Below are 14,469 nucleotides of genomic sequence, written 5' to 3' on the forward strand. Positions count from 1 at the left end.
GGGATCAAGACCATCCCCATGAGAAAGAAATGCAGAAAGATCAAATGGTTGTGTAAGGAGGCCTTACAAATAGCTGAGAATAGAAGAGAATCTAAAGGCAAAGGAGAAAAGGAAAGATATACCTCTTAGAATGCAAAGTTCCAAAGAACAGCAAGGAGAGATAGGAAAGCCTTCCTCAGTGATCAGTACAAAGAAATAGAGGAAAACAATAGAATGGGAAAGAACTAGAGATCTCTTCAAGAAAATCAGAGATACCAAGGGAGCATTTCATGCAAAGATGGGCAAAATAAAGGACAGAAATGGTATGGATCTAACAGAAGCAGAAGATATTAAGAAGAGATGACAAGAATACACAGAAGAACTATACTTCTTCATGACCCAGATAACCACCACGATGTGATCACTCACCTAGAGACAGACATCCTGGAATGCAAAGTCAAGTGGGCCTTAGGAAGCATCACTAAAAACAAAGCTAGAGGAGGTGATGGAATTCCAGTTGAGCTATTTCAAATCCTTAAAGATGATGCTGTTAAAGTGCTGCACTCAATATGCCAGCAAATTTGGAAAATTTAGCAGTGACCACAGGACTGGAAAAGGTCAATTTTCATTCTAACCCCAAAGAAAGACAATGCCAAAGACTATTCAAACTACCACACAATTGTACTCATCTCACATGCCAGTAAAGTAATTCTCAAAATTCTCCAAGCCAGGCTTCAACAGTATGTGAACCATGAACTTCCAGATGTACAAGCTGGATTTAGAAAAGGCAGAGGAACCAGAGATCAAATTGCCAACATCCACTGGGTCATCAAAAAACAAGAAAGTTCCAGAAAAACATCTATTTCTGCTTTATTAACTAAACCAAAGCCTTTGACTGTGTGGATCACAATAAACTGGAAAATTCTTCAAGAGATGGGAATACCAGACCACCTTACCTGCCTCCTGAGAAACCTATATGCAGGTCAGGAAGCAACAGTTGGTACTGGACATGGAAAAACAGACCGATTCCAAATTGGGAAAGCAGCACATCAAGGCTGTATATTGTCACCCTGCTTATTTAACTTATATGCAGAGTACACCAAGTGAAATGTCGGGCTGCATGAAGCACAAACTGGAATCAAGATTGCTGGGAGAAATAGCAATAACCTCAGATACACAGATGATACCACCCTTATGGCAGAAATCAAAGAAGAACTAAAGAGGCTCTTCATGCAGGTGAAAGAGGAGAGCGAAACATCTGACTTAAAACTCAACATTCAAAAAACGAAGATCATGGTATCCAGACCCATCACTTCATGCAAATAGATGGCAAAACAATGGAAACAGTGACACACTTTATTTTGGGGGCTCCAAGATCACTGCAGATGGTAATTGCAGCCATTAAATTAAAAGACACTTGCTTCTTAGAAGAAAAGCGATGACCAACCTAGACAGAATATTAGAAAGCAGAGACGTTACTTTGCTGACAAGGGTCCGTCTAGTCAAAGCTATGGTTTTTCCAGTAGTCATGTATGGATGTGAGAGTTTGACTACAAAGAAAGCTGAGTGGTGAAGAACTGATGCTTTTGAACTGTGATATTGGAAAAGATTCTTGACAGTCCCTTGGACTGCAAGGAGATTAAACCAGTCAATCCTAAAGGATATCAGGCCTGAATATTCATTGGAAGGAGTGATGCTGAAGCTGAAACTCCAATACTTTGGCCACGTGATGTGAAGAGCTGACTCATTGGAAAAGACCCTGATGCTGGGAAAGATTGAAGGCATGAGAAGGGGACGACAGAGGATGAGGTGGTTATATGGCATCACTGGCTCGATGGACATGAGCTTGAGCAAGCTCAGGGAGTTGGTGATGGACAAGGAAGCCTGGCATGCTGCAGTCCATGGGGTCGCAAAGAGTCAGATGCAACTGAGTGACTGAACAGAACTTGAACTTGTTAACTGAGGGTTTAGCTTCCTGAGCCTCAGTTTATTCATCTATAAGATGAGTATGATAATAGTATCTATTAAATACCAGTTAGGTAAAATAACATGGAAAATGTTTAACCCAGGGCCTCACATATAAAAATGCTCAAAAATGTTTTTTATTATTATCTTTGTTAACATTTGGGTGTATTCCCCTCCTTCTGGACATAGTGCTTTATACAGTTGGATAATAATGTATATACATTTGTGCTCAGTCGTGTTCAACTTTTTGCAACCCCATGAACTATATAGCCTGTGAGGTTCCTCTGTTCATGGGATTTTCCAGACAAGAATACTAGAGTGGGTTGCTGTTTCCTTCTCCAGTTTACATCTGAGGTGAGGTGAAGTTGCTCAGTCGTGTCCGACTCTTTGCAACCCCATAGATTGTAGCCTACCAGGCTCCTCCGTCCATGGAATTTTCCAAGCAAGAGTACTGGAGTGGGTTGCCATTTCCTTCTCCAGAGGATCTTCCCGACCCAGGGATCGAACCCAGGTCTCCCACATTGTAGGCAGACGCTTTACTGTCTGAGCCACCAGGGAAGCCTTTAGTATCCAATTATTTTCACTTAGCATTTCACCATCAGTGTTTTTTCACATTACTAGTTTTTCAAAAATGTGATCTTTAATCTTTATGTAATTGTTTAATTATTCCTCTCCTTGGGGGTATTTCAACAGTTTCCCATTTTTCACTATTAAAAAGAACCCTGCCTGAAGCATATTGTGCTGTTAACCTGTGTTTCCTCTTAAGTTTCTTCAATTTTGTGATTAGTCCTCGCCATCAGATTGAAAGTTCAACAAGACATGGCCTGTATCTCCACCATCGGGCTGGGAGCTTCTCCAGAGTAGGGGCTGTATGTTCCCCCCTTCAGAAAAGGCCCTAACCTGGTGCCAGGCTGTTTGGGACTGCTGCTGCTGCTGCTGCTAAGTCACTTTTGTCGTGTCCGACTCTGTGAGACCCCATAGATGGCAGCCCACCAGGCTCCCTCGTCCCTGGAATTCTCCAGGCAAGAACACTGGAGTGGGTTGCCATTGCCTTCTCCAATGCATGAAAGTGAAAACTGAAAGTGAAGTTGTTGAGTCGTGTCCGACTCTTCGAGACCCCATGGACTGCAGCCCACCAGGCTCCTCCATCCATGGGATTTTCCAGGCAAGAGTACTGGAGTGGGGTGCCACTGCCTTCTCCGTGTTCAGGACTGGCAGACACCTTCTGTTTGGCCTGATGAGCCTTTGAGAGAAGCCTCTCCTGCTTTCTGAGGTTCCGGTGAGACAGCCGTCTCATGTAGATGGAATCAAACCATCTGTGTTCTTTTGTCCACGGGTTTTCTCATTCAGTATTATGGGGGATTCCTTTTTTAAAACTGATTTATTTATCTGGCTGTGCTGGGTCTTAGTTGCAGCATGTGGAATCTTTTAGTTGTGGCATGTGGGATCTAGTTCCCTGAGCAGGGATTGAACACGGGGCCCCTGCATTGGGAGGGCAGAGTCTTAGCCACTGGACCACAGGGAAGTCCCTCATTCAACATTACGTATGTGAGAGAAACACATATGATCGCATGTGGGAATCAGAAATCTATTCTTTTTTGGGGGGGGGGAAGCCAAAGCAAAACACTCTTTAGACTGGGGAAGGGGTGGTTAGACCATATGAGGTTTGGGTACAAAAAAGTCCTTAACTACTTCTTGCTTGTATTTTGGAAGCACACAAACATTATCAAAGTTCTTCTTGCTATATTCTTTGTTTGGAATGGAAAAATCTGCATTCTTTCACCTCTGGAAAGGTAGCCATGACCCGCTGGCAATACTAGGACTGATGCATTTTGATAGAAAGAGCTCTTTGGTTCCAGTTCCTTCCCCAGCCTCCTCATCTTGACTTGGGAGAAGGAACAGTGTGGTGGGGAAGGGCCAGGATAAGATCATGGGGAAAAGTGGTGAAAACACTAAGCCCCATTAAAAAAAAGAGAGACAGAAGACTTTCTTTCATCAATGGCATTTCCAGGTCTCTGGAATTGGGTGGGCTTCTCTCATTTTGAGAATGTCCTGGCTGGTTCCTTCAGCTGCTCCTCTCTAGGCCACCCTCAGTGCTATAAGGGTAAAAGGTCGCTATGTTGCCTGAACAGCCCCCATGTGTCAGGCACTTCCGTGGGGTTTCACATACACTGTCTTATTCAATTCTGACCTTCCTAAGAGCCATTGACCTCTTTGCCTTGATAAGAAAACAGGTTCACAGAGATGACAAATTTAAATAACCCGTCCAAGTTCGTGCAGCTAGTTATGGTGAGTTTTGAAGTCAAGTCTGTCTGGATTAAGGCACCCCAGTCTGGGGCCTCCCCAAGTTGGCTGTCTTCCACTTCCTGGGGTGGGGGAGGGGTGCTCTGCCACAATGGCCAGCCCTCCAGGGAAAGCCGCTCTGTCCCACACCTGAGCACACTCAGGCAGCTGTGCCCTTCCCAGCCTTCACCCCGGGCCAGCAGAGGCCAAAGGGACCTTTTCATCCTCAGCCAGGACTAACAACTGCTCAGGCACACACGTGGCCTTGGGTAGGGGACAGGGCGAGCAGAAGAGTGGAAGCTTTATCGAAAGGGGCGAGTCTTTGATGCTGGCTGCAGATATTAAGTGCAGTGGACAGGAAGCGGGAGAGAGTTGTTGGAGAAGGACCTCCTGAGAGTCCCGGAATCATTCCTGCAGGCGTCCCCCAGTGGGCGGGTTGGGGGGTGGGACACCCAGGACAGGACGCCCAGAGCGAGGCGGAATCCCCCCTGCCAGCGGCCACAGAGCCGGCCAGCCCCAGGCTCCTGGGCCTGCCAGAAAAGCCCAAGGGGGCCTGAGACCCCTCCTCGCCTGAGCCCGATACTGCCACATACCTGGGTTTGGGTGGGGTCAAAAGCAGGACCCAGACTCGGTGAGGCAAGAGAGGGCTCTAGGAAGAAAAGTTAAAGGAGGTGCTCACACTCTAGGTATCTCTGTTGCCTCACCCGAGTCCCAGCCCTGCCAGGGAGCTCAAGGCACCAGAGGTGAATAAGAGCAGTGAGCAGGTGCTGCAGCTAACATGCGCTGCTCGTGCGCGGAGCCCTGTTCCAGGCTATAGGTAGTTTGTGTATAACATGTTAAATCACTTAATGCTCACAACTCTTACCAGTTGACAGATAAGGAGACTGAAACAGAACTGGTAACTTGCCCAGCTAATAACTCCTACAGGCAAAGGTGCCCCTGGGTCCCCTCTCTTAGCCAGGCCGCCACATCACACCACCCCCAACACACACATACACACACACACACACTCACACAAAAGGTAGGGGTGCCAGGTGGCACCCAGTAGCTTATCAGGACCCCACCCCAGCAGGCTGGCCACAGCTGGGCCTCTGCCCACGTCAGGCCCTGTGGGACTGGGAAGGCGGGTCACATGTGCACGAGGCCTCTTTTATAGCCCCACCACCCCCTCTGGCTCCGTCTTTTGCCACCTGACCTGACCTGCCGGCTGCGACCTACACCAGCTGTGCCCGCTCATCATGGAAAAGGTCCTTGTCCTTCTGCTCGTTGCCCTCGCCGTAGCCTATGCGGTTCCCGACCCCCGGGGAATCATAATCAACCTGGTAAGAGGCTCTTCCAGGCAGGCGGTATCTGGGCCCCCATGCGGGATATTTTTTAAGCTTGGCTTTTTGACCCCTGGTGGGTCAGCTGCCCAAGAGCTGGGAGGTAAAACATCTGTTGCTTGACTGCCCACCCCCTGTCGCCGTTGCCCCTTCCCCAGGGCCCCAGAGAAGGCCAATCAGCGTGGAGCATGCTCAGAGCATGGTTCAACCCGGCTGAGGGAACTTGATAAAAATCCAGAGCGGAACCTTAGAGGTCCAGTGGTTAGGACTCTGCATTTTCACTCCTGAGGGCACAGGTTCAGTCCCTGGTTGGGGAACTAAGATCCCACAAGCCGTGAAGTGAGGCAAGAAAAAAGAAAAATCCAGAGTGTTGGGCTCTCATCCTGGAAACCCTGACTCAGAAGATCCAGTAGTTTAAAAAGCTTCCCAGTGATTCTGGCTTCTGACCTACACTGACCAGTCCAGCTCTAAATGCCTCAGGATTGCTTACTTATTTAGTCCTTGTAAGAACCACATGGAGCTTCCCCGGTGGTGCCGGTGGTAAAGAACCCGCCTGCCAATGCAGGAGATGTATGAGACGCAGTTTCGATCCCTGGGTCGGGAAGATCCCCTGGAGGAGGGCATGGCAACCCACTCCAGTATCCTTGCCTGGAGAATCCCAGGGACACAGGAGCCTGGTGGGCTATAGTCCAGAGGGGTCGCAAAGAGTCAGACACGACGGAAGCAACACAACGTGTGCATGTGCACACATGCGCGTACACACACACACAAAGAACCACGTGAGATAGGTACTATTATGATTAATCCCGTCTTCACATGGAAAGCTGACTTAGAGGAAGGTTAAGTCTCCTGCCTGAGGTCACACAGCTGGAAAGCCTTGATCAGGGACTGGCGACCAGCTGGCAGGCTCCAGATCCAGGCTCTCCCCACTGTCCACGTGGCCTTTTCACAAGAGGGCACTGCAAGAGCCCTTTGGATTAGGAACCCAGTTTGCAGGTTCTTAACTCAGGGCCAGACATGGGTTCAGAGGGGCTGGGAAGCCCCTGCAATTACCTGTAAGAGTCTGTGGAGGGAGGAGTTTCCCGGGAGATGGTCCTCAACTTTCACAGGCTCCTCAAAGGACTGGGGGACCCAGAGAGATTTGGAGACCCCGTTTGGGGGCCACAGGCGACCATTCCAGATGGGAACACTGAGGCATAGAGGGGGCAGCGATGGGCCCAGGGTTCACCTAGGGAGCTGGTAGCGCAGCCGGTCTGAGGAGTTGGGCGCCCTGTCCCCACCCAGGGCTACTTTCATGATGCCACACTGCCTGCATCTCACGCGAGTGGGTCAAGGGGTCGGGGTGGGCAGAGGCCTCCAGCCCCAGGGGTTGGATTCCTTCATACCAGCCCACCATGGTGTGAGGCCCTGTTGGCAGTAGTGGGTGGTGAGTTGTGGGTCTGTATGGACAGGGGACCAAAGGGAGGAGGCTGGGCTGACCGGCTGCCCCCTGGCAGGATGAGGGCGAGCTCTGCCTGAACAGTGCCCAGTGCAACAGCAAGTGCTGCCACCGGGAGGACGGCCTGAGCCTGGCTCGCTGTGCACCCAAGGCCAGCGAGAACAGCGAGTGCTCCGCCTTTGTGAGTGCCGGGGGGCAGGGTGTTGGGGGGCGGAGGAGACAGCTGCAGGGGTACAGCTCAGTGGGGGGAGGGCCCTCGAGGCTTGGGTGTGGGCTCAGGGAAGAGGGTCAGTCCGGACACCGAATGCTGAAGGTGAAGGGAGGTCAGCACACTTCAAAGCCTTTTCCCATCCCATCCACTCTCTTGAGCCTCACATCTGACCGGTGACATGGGCGGGGCAGCGAGGTGTTGTCCCTATTTCATGGATGGGTAAACAGAGGCTCCTCAGCGAGATCAAGTTAGTAAGAGCAAGTGAGCCACACAGTGGAGAGCAGGACCCAGGTCCTCCAGGCCCGCCACAGCCCCCGCACCCCCCGAGGAGGCACAAAGGAGAAGCGCCATCTGGGGCAGGTGGCCCCCACAGCCACCCTGTCTCTGCAGACGCTCTATGGGGTTTACTACAAGTGTCCCTGTGAGCGGGGCCTGACCTGCAACGGTGACAAGACCATCGTGGGCTCCATCACCAACACCAACTTCGGCATCTGCCTTGATCTCGGACGTGCCACAGAGTAAGCAAGCTCACCCAGGCCAGCACACCCCAGGACGCTCCTCCACCAGGACCCGCCCCTGGCCAGCCACCGCCTCGACGGGCACCTCCACCTTCTAACTGGGTTCTTGGCAATTAAAGCCCCTCTTGCAAACCTTCCCCAGTCACCTGGATACTCTTGCTGAGTCAGCGTCTTCCTTGCTGTTTCATCAAGCTTCTTGCACATCAGGCACATGTCATCTGAAAAGGAGGAACGGGTTGGCGGGGGGCAGACAGAACGAGGCTGACAGGCTGGAGACAAGGTTGTGAAACAAGCCCAGTCAGGCTGGGAACCTCTCTATTTCTGAGGAGCATCGCAGCTCCCTGGGAGGCCCTCCTTGCTCCCCAAGTTCTCAGGCAGGCAGACACGCGTGCACACACACACACACGCGCACACACACACATCTCTGTTGGGGAGTTATAATGGCCCATATTCTTTGCCCTGCATCAAAACTTACCAGTCCCTTCTCCTGGTCTCTCACTCCTTTCCTGGGCCAAACTCTCAGAGGTGACAGCTAGCTGACACAATCTGTGTTAAAAAGAGTCAGATCACGAACAATTGCTGCGGGCTTACACTGTGGCCAGCAAATTCTCACAATGGCCTTGGATGGGAAGGAGAACTCATTGTCTCCACTGTATAGATAAAAGAAACTAAGGTTCAGAGTTGTTAAGTAACTTGCTCAATGTTATGTAATTAGAAAAAGTTGGCACTAAATCCATCCAACTCCACCGCCAACCCTTTCTACAATTTCCTATTCTTTCCCAGTTACTCACACTAAGACAAATAGGTGGAATTAAAAGGAAAGGGCTTCCCTGGTGGCTCAGACAGTAAAGAATCTGCCTGCAAATGCAGGAGACTGGGGTTCAATCCCTTGGTCAGGAAGATCGCCTGGAGAAGGGAATGGCAACCTACTCCAGTGTTCTTGCCTGGAGAATCCCATGGACAGAGGAGCCTGGTGGGCCACAGTCCATGGGGTCGCAAAGAGTCAGGCACGACTGAGCGATTATCACTTTCACTTTCAAAAGGAATTTAGTTTTGACTTAATATAAAAACCTTATACCCACTGGAGCCATCAAACCTGGGCTTCCTTAGAGAGTCTTGGGATGCTAGGCACTCAGATGTGCAAGTGGAATGTCAGTGACCCTCAGTGATGATGCTGGAAAGGAGATTCACATAAACGGGGGAGGGTGAGCTGAATGAAACAGGTGCTCTGCCCACCCTGGGATTCTGTAGTTCTGGGATAATGAATCCTCAAGAGTAACCATTAGGTTTATGCGATAAGTCTGGATTCAGCTGTGAGTAACAAAAGCCCAAGTAATCATGGCACAAACAAAGGGGGCATATATTTCTCAGGCATGAAGAAGTCTGGAGATGGAAGTGTTGGCATGTGTTTGGGTGCCAGCTTCTCTCAGTAAATGCCTTCACAGGGGCTCCTAACATCAGATCCTCTCACCATCTGCTCAGTTAGAAACCCTGGGGACAGAGGCTGGGTGGGGGAGGGGGTAAGGACAGAGTGCCTCTCCCAGGGTACCTTCTTATCTTCCCCTAATATTTCCAGGCTGACGTCTCCATATCTACACAGCTACAGCTGGGTCACCTGGCCACCGCTAGCTGCAAGGGAGGCTGGAAAAGCAAGTATTGGGCAAAGAGAATGGGATTGCCGCAACTGGCTTAGGCTACTTACAATCCTGCTCCAGAGCTGGGCATGTGGCCTGCCCAAACAATGTTGGAGTTTAGCAAGGAAGGGGGGCAATGGCCGCCAGCACACATTGCAAGCTTTTTGTCTCAGTGACAGTGCATCATCTCTCCCTCCTTGCCCCTCCCCCTTGGGGGAGGCTCTGGGAACCAGGGAAAGGAACACACAGTTCTGGGTGGCACAGGAGTAGGTGGAGAAGTGGGAGGAGGCAACAAAGAGCAATCATTAGAAGAAACCTTTCTTAGCTGGCTTCTTTTTTTCAATTTTCTTACAATGGCTGTAGATGACTTTAAACTATTTCTGATTCTTTGGAAATACACAAGTCAGGTCCAGCTGGCAGGGATACCTGTTATCCAGGCTGAGGAATGCCAGGGAAAGGCGACACTTTGACCTCGGCCTTGAGGGCTGCTCTGGGGGCAGCCTCCCACCTTCACCACAGTCCAGCTCAGGGGCCCTCGACTTGTGCACCACAGAGGAGCCTGGGCATAAAGGACCTTCTCGCCCAGCTGCTCTGAGTCTGTGCCTCTGGTCACCTCCTCCAGGCTGACCTCTAGGTTTGCACAGTGCCCTCCTCACTCCACCCCTGGCATTGCCTTTCCCCTGTTATCCCACCTGCCAGTCCTAAGTGGATGAACACAGAGGGGGCCCCCTCTCCTCTCCTTAAATCTTCTCATGGGTCAATCAACTCCCCTCTCCAGCACACTCAGTTCCTCTCTCAGCCCACTTCCTCCCAGGAAGCCACAGCAGAACTCCTGGGGATTGGGATGAGGGTGGTGAAGGCCGAGGTAGACCAGGATTAGGGCCAGACCTAAACTGTGCCATTGACCGTGCTACTTCAGAGTCTGCTGAGAAGACCCCCGGAGAATGGGAACCCATGTTAGAAAAACAAACATCACCGCGCCCCATCCCTGCCCCACCATCCAGGATTCCACGCCCCTGGGTGGGGGAACCCACCTTGGGTCTGTCCAAAGACTCCCCCAGCAGAGGATTCCCGGATCACTTCCGCCCATCTACCCCTCCCTCCTTCCCCTGGCCCCTGGGTGCGCTCCAGTTCCACCTTCCGTGGGTCTCTCCCCCTCAGCTCCCCTGAGGCCCCGACACCCACCCCTGGGTACACATCCTGTCCTCGGACCCCCTTACGGTGCAGTACAACTCACAGTTCCCAGCAGACCAGCGGCAGCACCTGCTCTTGCACCCCTTCTTCTGGAAGCAAATCTCCCCCGTGTCGTGCAGGGAGATGGCCTGGCCTGCCTCCTTCTCCCACACTGCCCCCTCCCCACCTGCCAGGCTGGGCAGTCTCTCAGGCCCCAGGGGCATCTGTGTGGATGGGGTTCAGGGCACACAAGGTGTCTGTGGGGCCTGACCTGTTCCTAGAGGGGACTAAGCAGTTTCGGAAGGTTTGCCCACAGGGTCCCCCAAATAGATGACTTCTCCCCTGGTGCACAGGAGTCGGCCAGACCCACCTGCCTGCCGCACAAAATGTCACCTGCACCCCCCAGACGTGCACACGCTCACACGTCAACGGTCCCCAGGGCTGGGGCTTATGACATTATCACTGCCATCCATTAGCCCTCTGTCCGACAATGTCAGTAGTCTTTCAAGGAGCAAATACTGAGCGCCTACTGTGTGCAGGCCCTGGGGCTCCAGCTGGGAACAAAACCAACAACTGCCTGCCCTGCTCTGCGTGCCCCGCCCCGGGAGCCCTGTCTGGCCGCCTCCCTGACACCCAGCCGGAGCAGGCCCGTCACCCGGGTTTGCCGTGTTCACAACATACATGACTCTGAATTTATCTTCTTTATCCTGTTTTTAAGTTTTTCTATCCCCCCCTCAACTGAAGGAGGGCAGTGATTTTTGCTCTCACGATCACAGTTCTATTTCTAAAGTCCTCACACACAGCAGGTGCTGAGGGCAGAACTGCTGAATGAAGGAGAACACTGTGTTCCTTCGACCTCTCTAACCTCTTCTCCTGGCATTTCCATTCTCTCTCACTCCTCTTTGCTGTTCCTGAATATGCCAGGCAAGCTCCCTCCTCCAGACTTCTGCCCTGGCTGTTCCTCCACCTGGGCAACTCCTTCTGCCTGCCTGGCTCCCTTTAGGAAAGGCCTGGTGGCTCAGATGGTAAAGAATTTGCCTGCCGTGTGGGTCCAGTCCCTGGGTTGGGAAGATTCCCCTGGAGAAGGAAACGGCGACCCACTCCAGTATTCTTGCCTGGAGAATCCCAAAGACAAAGGAGCCTGGCAGGCTACAGTCCATGGAGTCGCAGAGTCGGACACGACTGAGTGACTAATCCTCATTCACTCCCTTTGGATCTTTGCTTACATTTCCCATGGTTCGTAAGGTCTTCCCTGAATACCCTCTCCTCACAGCACAACTCCTGAAGCCCCTTCCTTTTTTTTTTTTTTGTCCTCAGATGTTGATCATGTGGAATATATTAATATTTTACTTATTTACCCCCTACAATAGAATGTCAGCTCTCCCAGGGCAAGGATTTTGGTGTCTTGTGCACAGACCTATCGCTAGCACCTAGCAAAATCCTTTATATGCACTAAGTGCTCAATAAAACGTGAGGGGAGACGAACGTCTGTGTCTCTTACCAGATGCGCGCGAGCTTGGGAAGGAGTGCTCTGATGAGTTCACCGCTGCAAGGCCACCAGCGGTGCCCCAGCAGGGCTCCCATGATCCAGATGAGCTTTCTTTGTCCCCCCAAACACCCAGCACTCCCTGCTGCCCTCCAGCTTCTGCCTTTCACCCACAGAAGCCTCTGGGTCCACCCACCCCTCCCAAACAGAGTCTTAGGATAGTGGTAGACAGTGTACCCTCTAGGTTCCCTCCCAAACTTTTGATTTCCTCCCTGGTGAGGAGGAAGAAAAAGGAGAGGAGGAAGTGGAGGACCAGGAACAGCCGCCTTTATGTTCCAGCTAAAAACCCTGCATCTTCCACGTGACTGAGGCCTGGTGGGTAGTAATGAGGTATGAATGCCCAGTCCTGGGCTTGAGAGGGAGAGGCCAACAGTGCCAGCTCCCAGACCGAAGGGACAGAGGACCAAGCAGTGGGGATGAAGCAGATGTTCCCCAGGAGCCGCTGCTGCTTCCTGGACCGTTTGCTGTGCTTGTCTTGCTGCTGGCAGAGTAGCCAGTCCATGCGCTCGGGCTCTGCACCAGCAAGATAGATCTGGATTCAGATAGCTCTGCTATCTACTGGCTGTGTGCTTTTGGCAGACTTCTTAACCTCTTTGAACCTCAGTTTCCCCATCTGCAAAACAGGACATAATAACAGTACATCACAGGAACAATGCAATGCTTAAATAGCAGGTATTGTACTATGCATAGAGTAGGCACCCAATCAATAGAAGCTGTTGTCATTATCTATACCGTTAGAAGGTCTCAGAATGATTTCAAAAGACTCTGTCATCCTATCTGATTGAATATTATTGTTAACAAATAACATTTGTTATTTGAATATCTGTTTCACAGATGAGGTGACTAAGGCCCAGAGAAGTTGCCAAACCTCCCAAAGTCACAAAGCTATCAAATAACAGAAGATTAGACTCTGGTTTTTATCTTTCCACTCCCTTCCTCCAGAGACCGTCAATGAGAATGTCAGTAACTCCCTCTCCTGTGAAAGTGTGGTCACCTGAACACATTTCTGTAGGCCTTCTCGGTAAGCACAGGATTATAAGCTCAGAACACACAAACTGGGAGTGGGTCTGGCGGCGGATAATCAGAACAGAGTGCCGGAGTCTTGAGAGTGGAAACAGGTGGTAATGCTGCGGGCAGATGGGCAAGAGACGTTCTAACACAATAATCATGGCAGGAAAGGAAATGCTGCGGAAACAGACCACCCAGGAGGCATAGAGGCTTAATACAACACAAGTGGGTTTCTTGCTTGTGCAAAGTCAGCTGTGAATCAGGACATTCTCCAGGGCCACCATCCCCCATGTGGTGACTTAGCCATTCAGGCCTCTCCCAGCCACAGAGTGTCCCCTGGTCACCCAGCCGTGGAAGGGAACGAGAACCGCAGAACCTGAAGTCATAGTTTCTGAAAAGCGATTGAGCGATCCAGGTTCTCTGGGTGCCTCTTGGAGGATGAAATCAACCCCCACCCAGAACTGATTTGGATGTTGGAATGGATGATGTCACATATATCAAAACAGCATGAAAAGGCTTACCACTCAAATAATGGACCTTTCCGGGGACAGCAGGCCAGGTGCACGGGGGTCTGAGTGGTAAAGACGGAAGGCTGGGTGGCTTTGACTTTCACTGCAGCTGGGAGACGGGGCCAGGGTGCGGGTCCCCCAAGCAGGCTTGGGTTTGTGTAGTTTGCATCTCCCACCAGCACCAAGGGAGGGAGGGGGGCTGTTATCGGCTGGCCTAGATGTGGGGCAAAAGGGGTGTGAAGGCTCAAAAGATATCATTGGCCAATCAAAAATGGAGTCTTCCTTGGGGCTTCCCTACCCATCTGTCAGTTAGGACTCCATGCTTTCCTTGTAAGGGGCATGAGTTCCTTTCCTGGTCAGGGAACTAAGATCCTGCAAGCCACACAGCATGCCCCTCCCCCAAAGAAGTCTTCCTACCTGAAACCATAAAATTGTAGAAGAAAACATAGACAAGTGTTTGCACTGGTCTTTGCAGTATCTTTCTATTAATAGTTGTGACTCTTCAGGCAAGGGAAACAAAAGCAAAAATAAACAAATGGGACTATAGCAGATAAAAACTTATGCACAGCAAAGGAAAACATCAAAAAAATGAAAAGACAACATACTGAAAATGGGAGAAGATATTTGCAAATGATATGTCCAATAAGGAGTGACTATCCAAAATAAATGAAGAACTACAAATCAACAACAAAACAACCTGATTAGAGCTGCCTAAGGCAATGGTACCCCACTCCAGTGCTCTTGCCTGGAGAATCCCATGGATGGAGGAGCCTGGTGGGCTGCAGTCCATGGGGTCGCGACTGAGCAACTTCACTTTCACTTTTCACTTTCATGCATTGGAGAAGGAAATGGCAACCCACTCCAGTATTCTTGCCTGGAGAAT

The 14,469-nt window shown here is 50.9% G+C and overlaps 1 protein-coding gene across 1 annotated transcript; it reads left to right on the forward strand.

The window, feature by feature from the left end:
- Positions 1–5,465: 5,465 nt before the first annotated feature.
- CLPS (colipase) lies at positions 5,466–7,720 on the forward strand. The gene is made up of 3 exons (XM_052649165.1): positions 5,466–5,549; positions 7,046–7,168; positions 7,589–7,720. Exons 1-3 carry the CDS (start codon positions 5,466–5,468, stop codon positions 7,718–7,720), a joined length of 339 nt encoding a protein of 112 aa, XP_052505125.1.
- The last annotated feature ends 6,749 nt before the right edge of the window (positions 7,721–14,469 follow it).

Source organism: Budorcas taxicolor, chromosome 11 (assembly GCF_023091745.1).
Source record: "Budorcas taxicolor isolate Tak-1 chromosome 11, Takin1.1, whole genome shotgun sequence".
Classification (NCBI taxonomy): Eukaryota; Metazoa; Chordata; class Mammalia; order Artiodactyla; family Bovidae; genus Budorcas; species Budorcas taxicolor.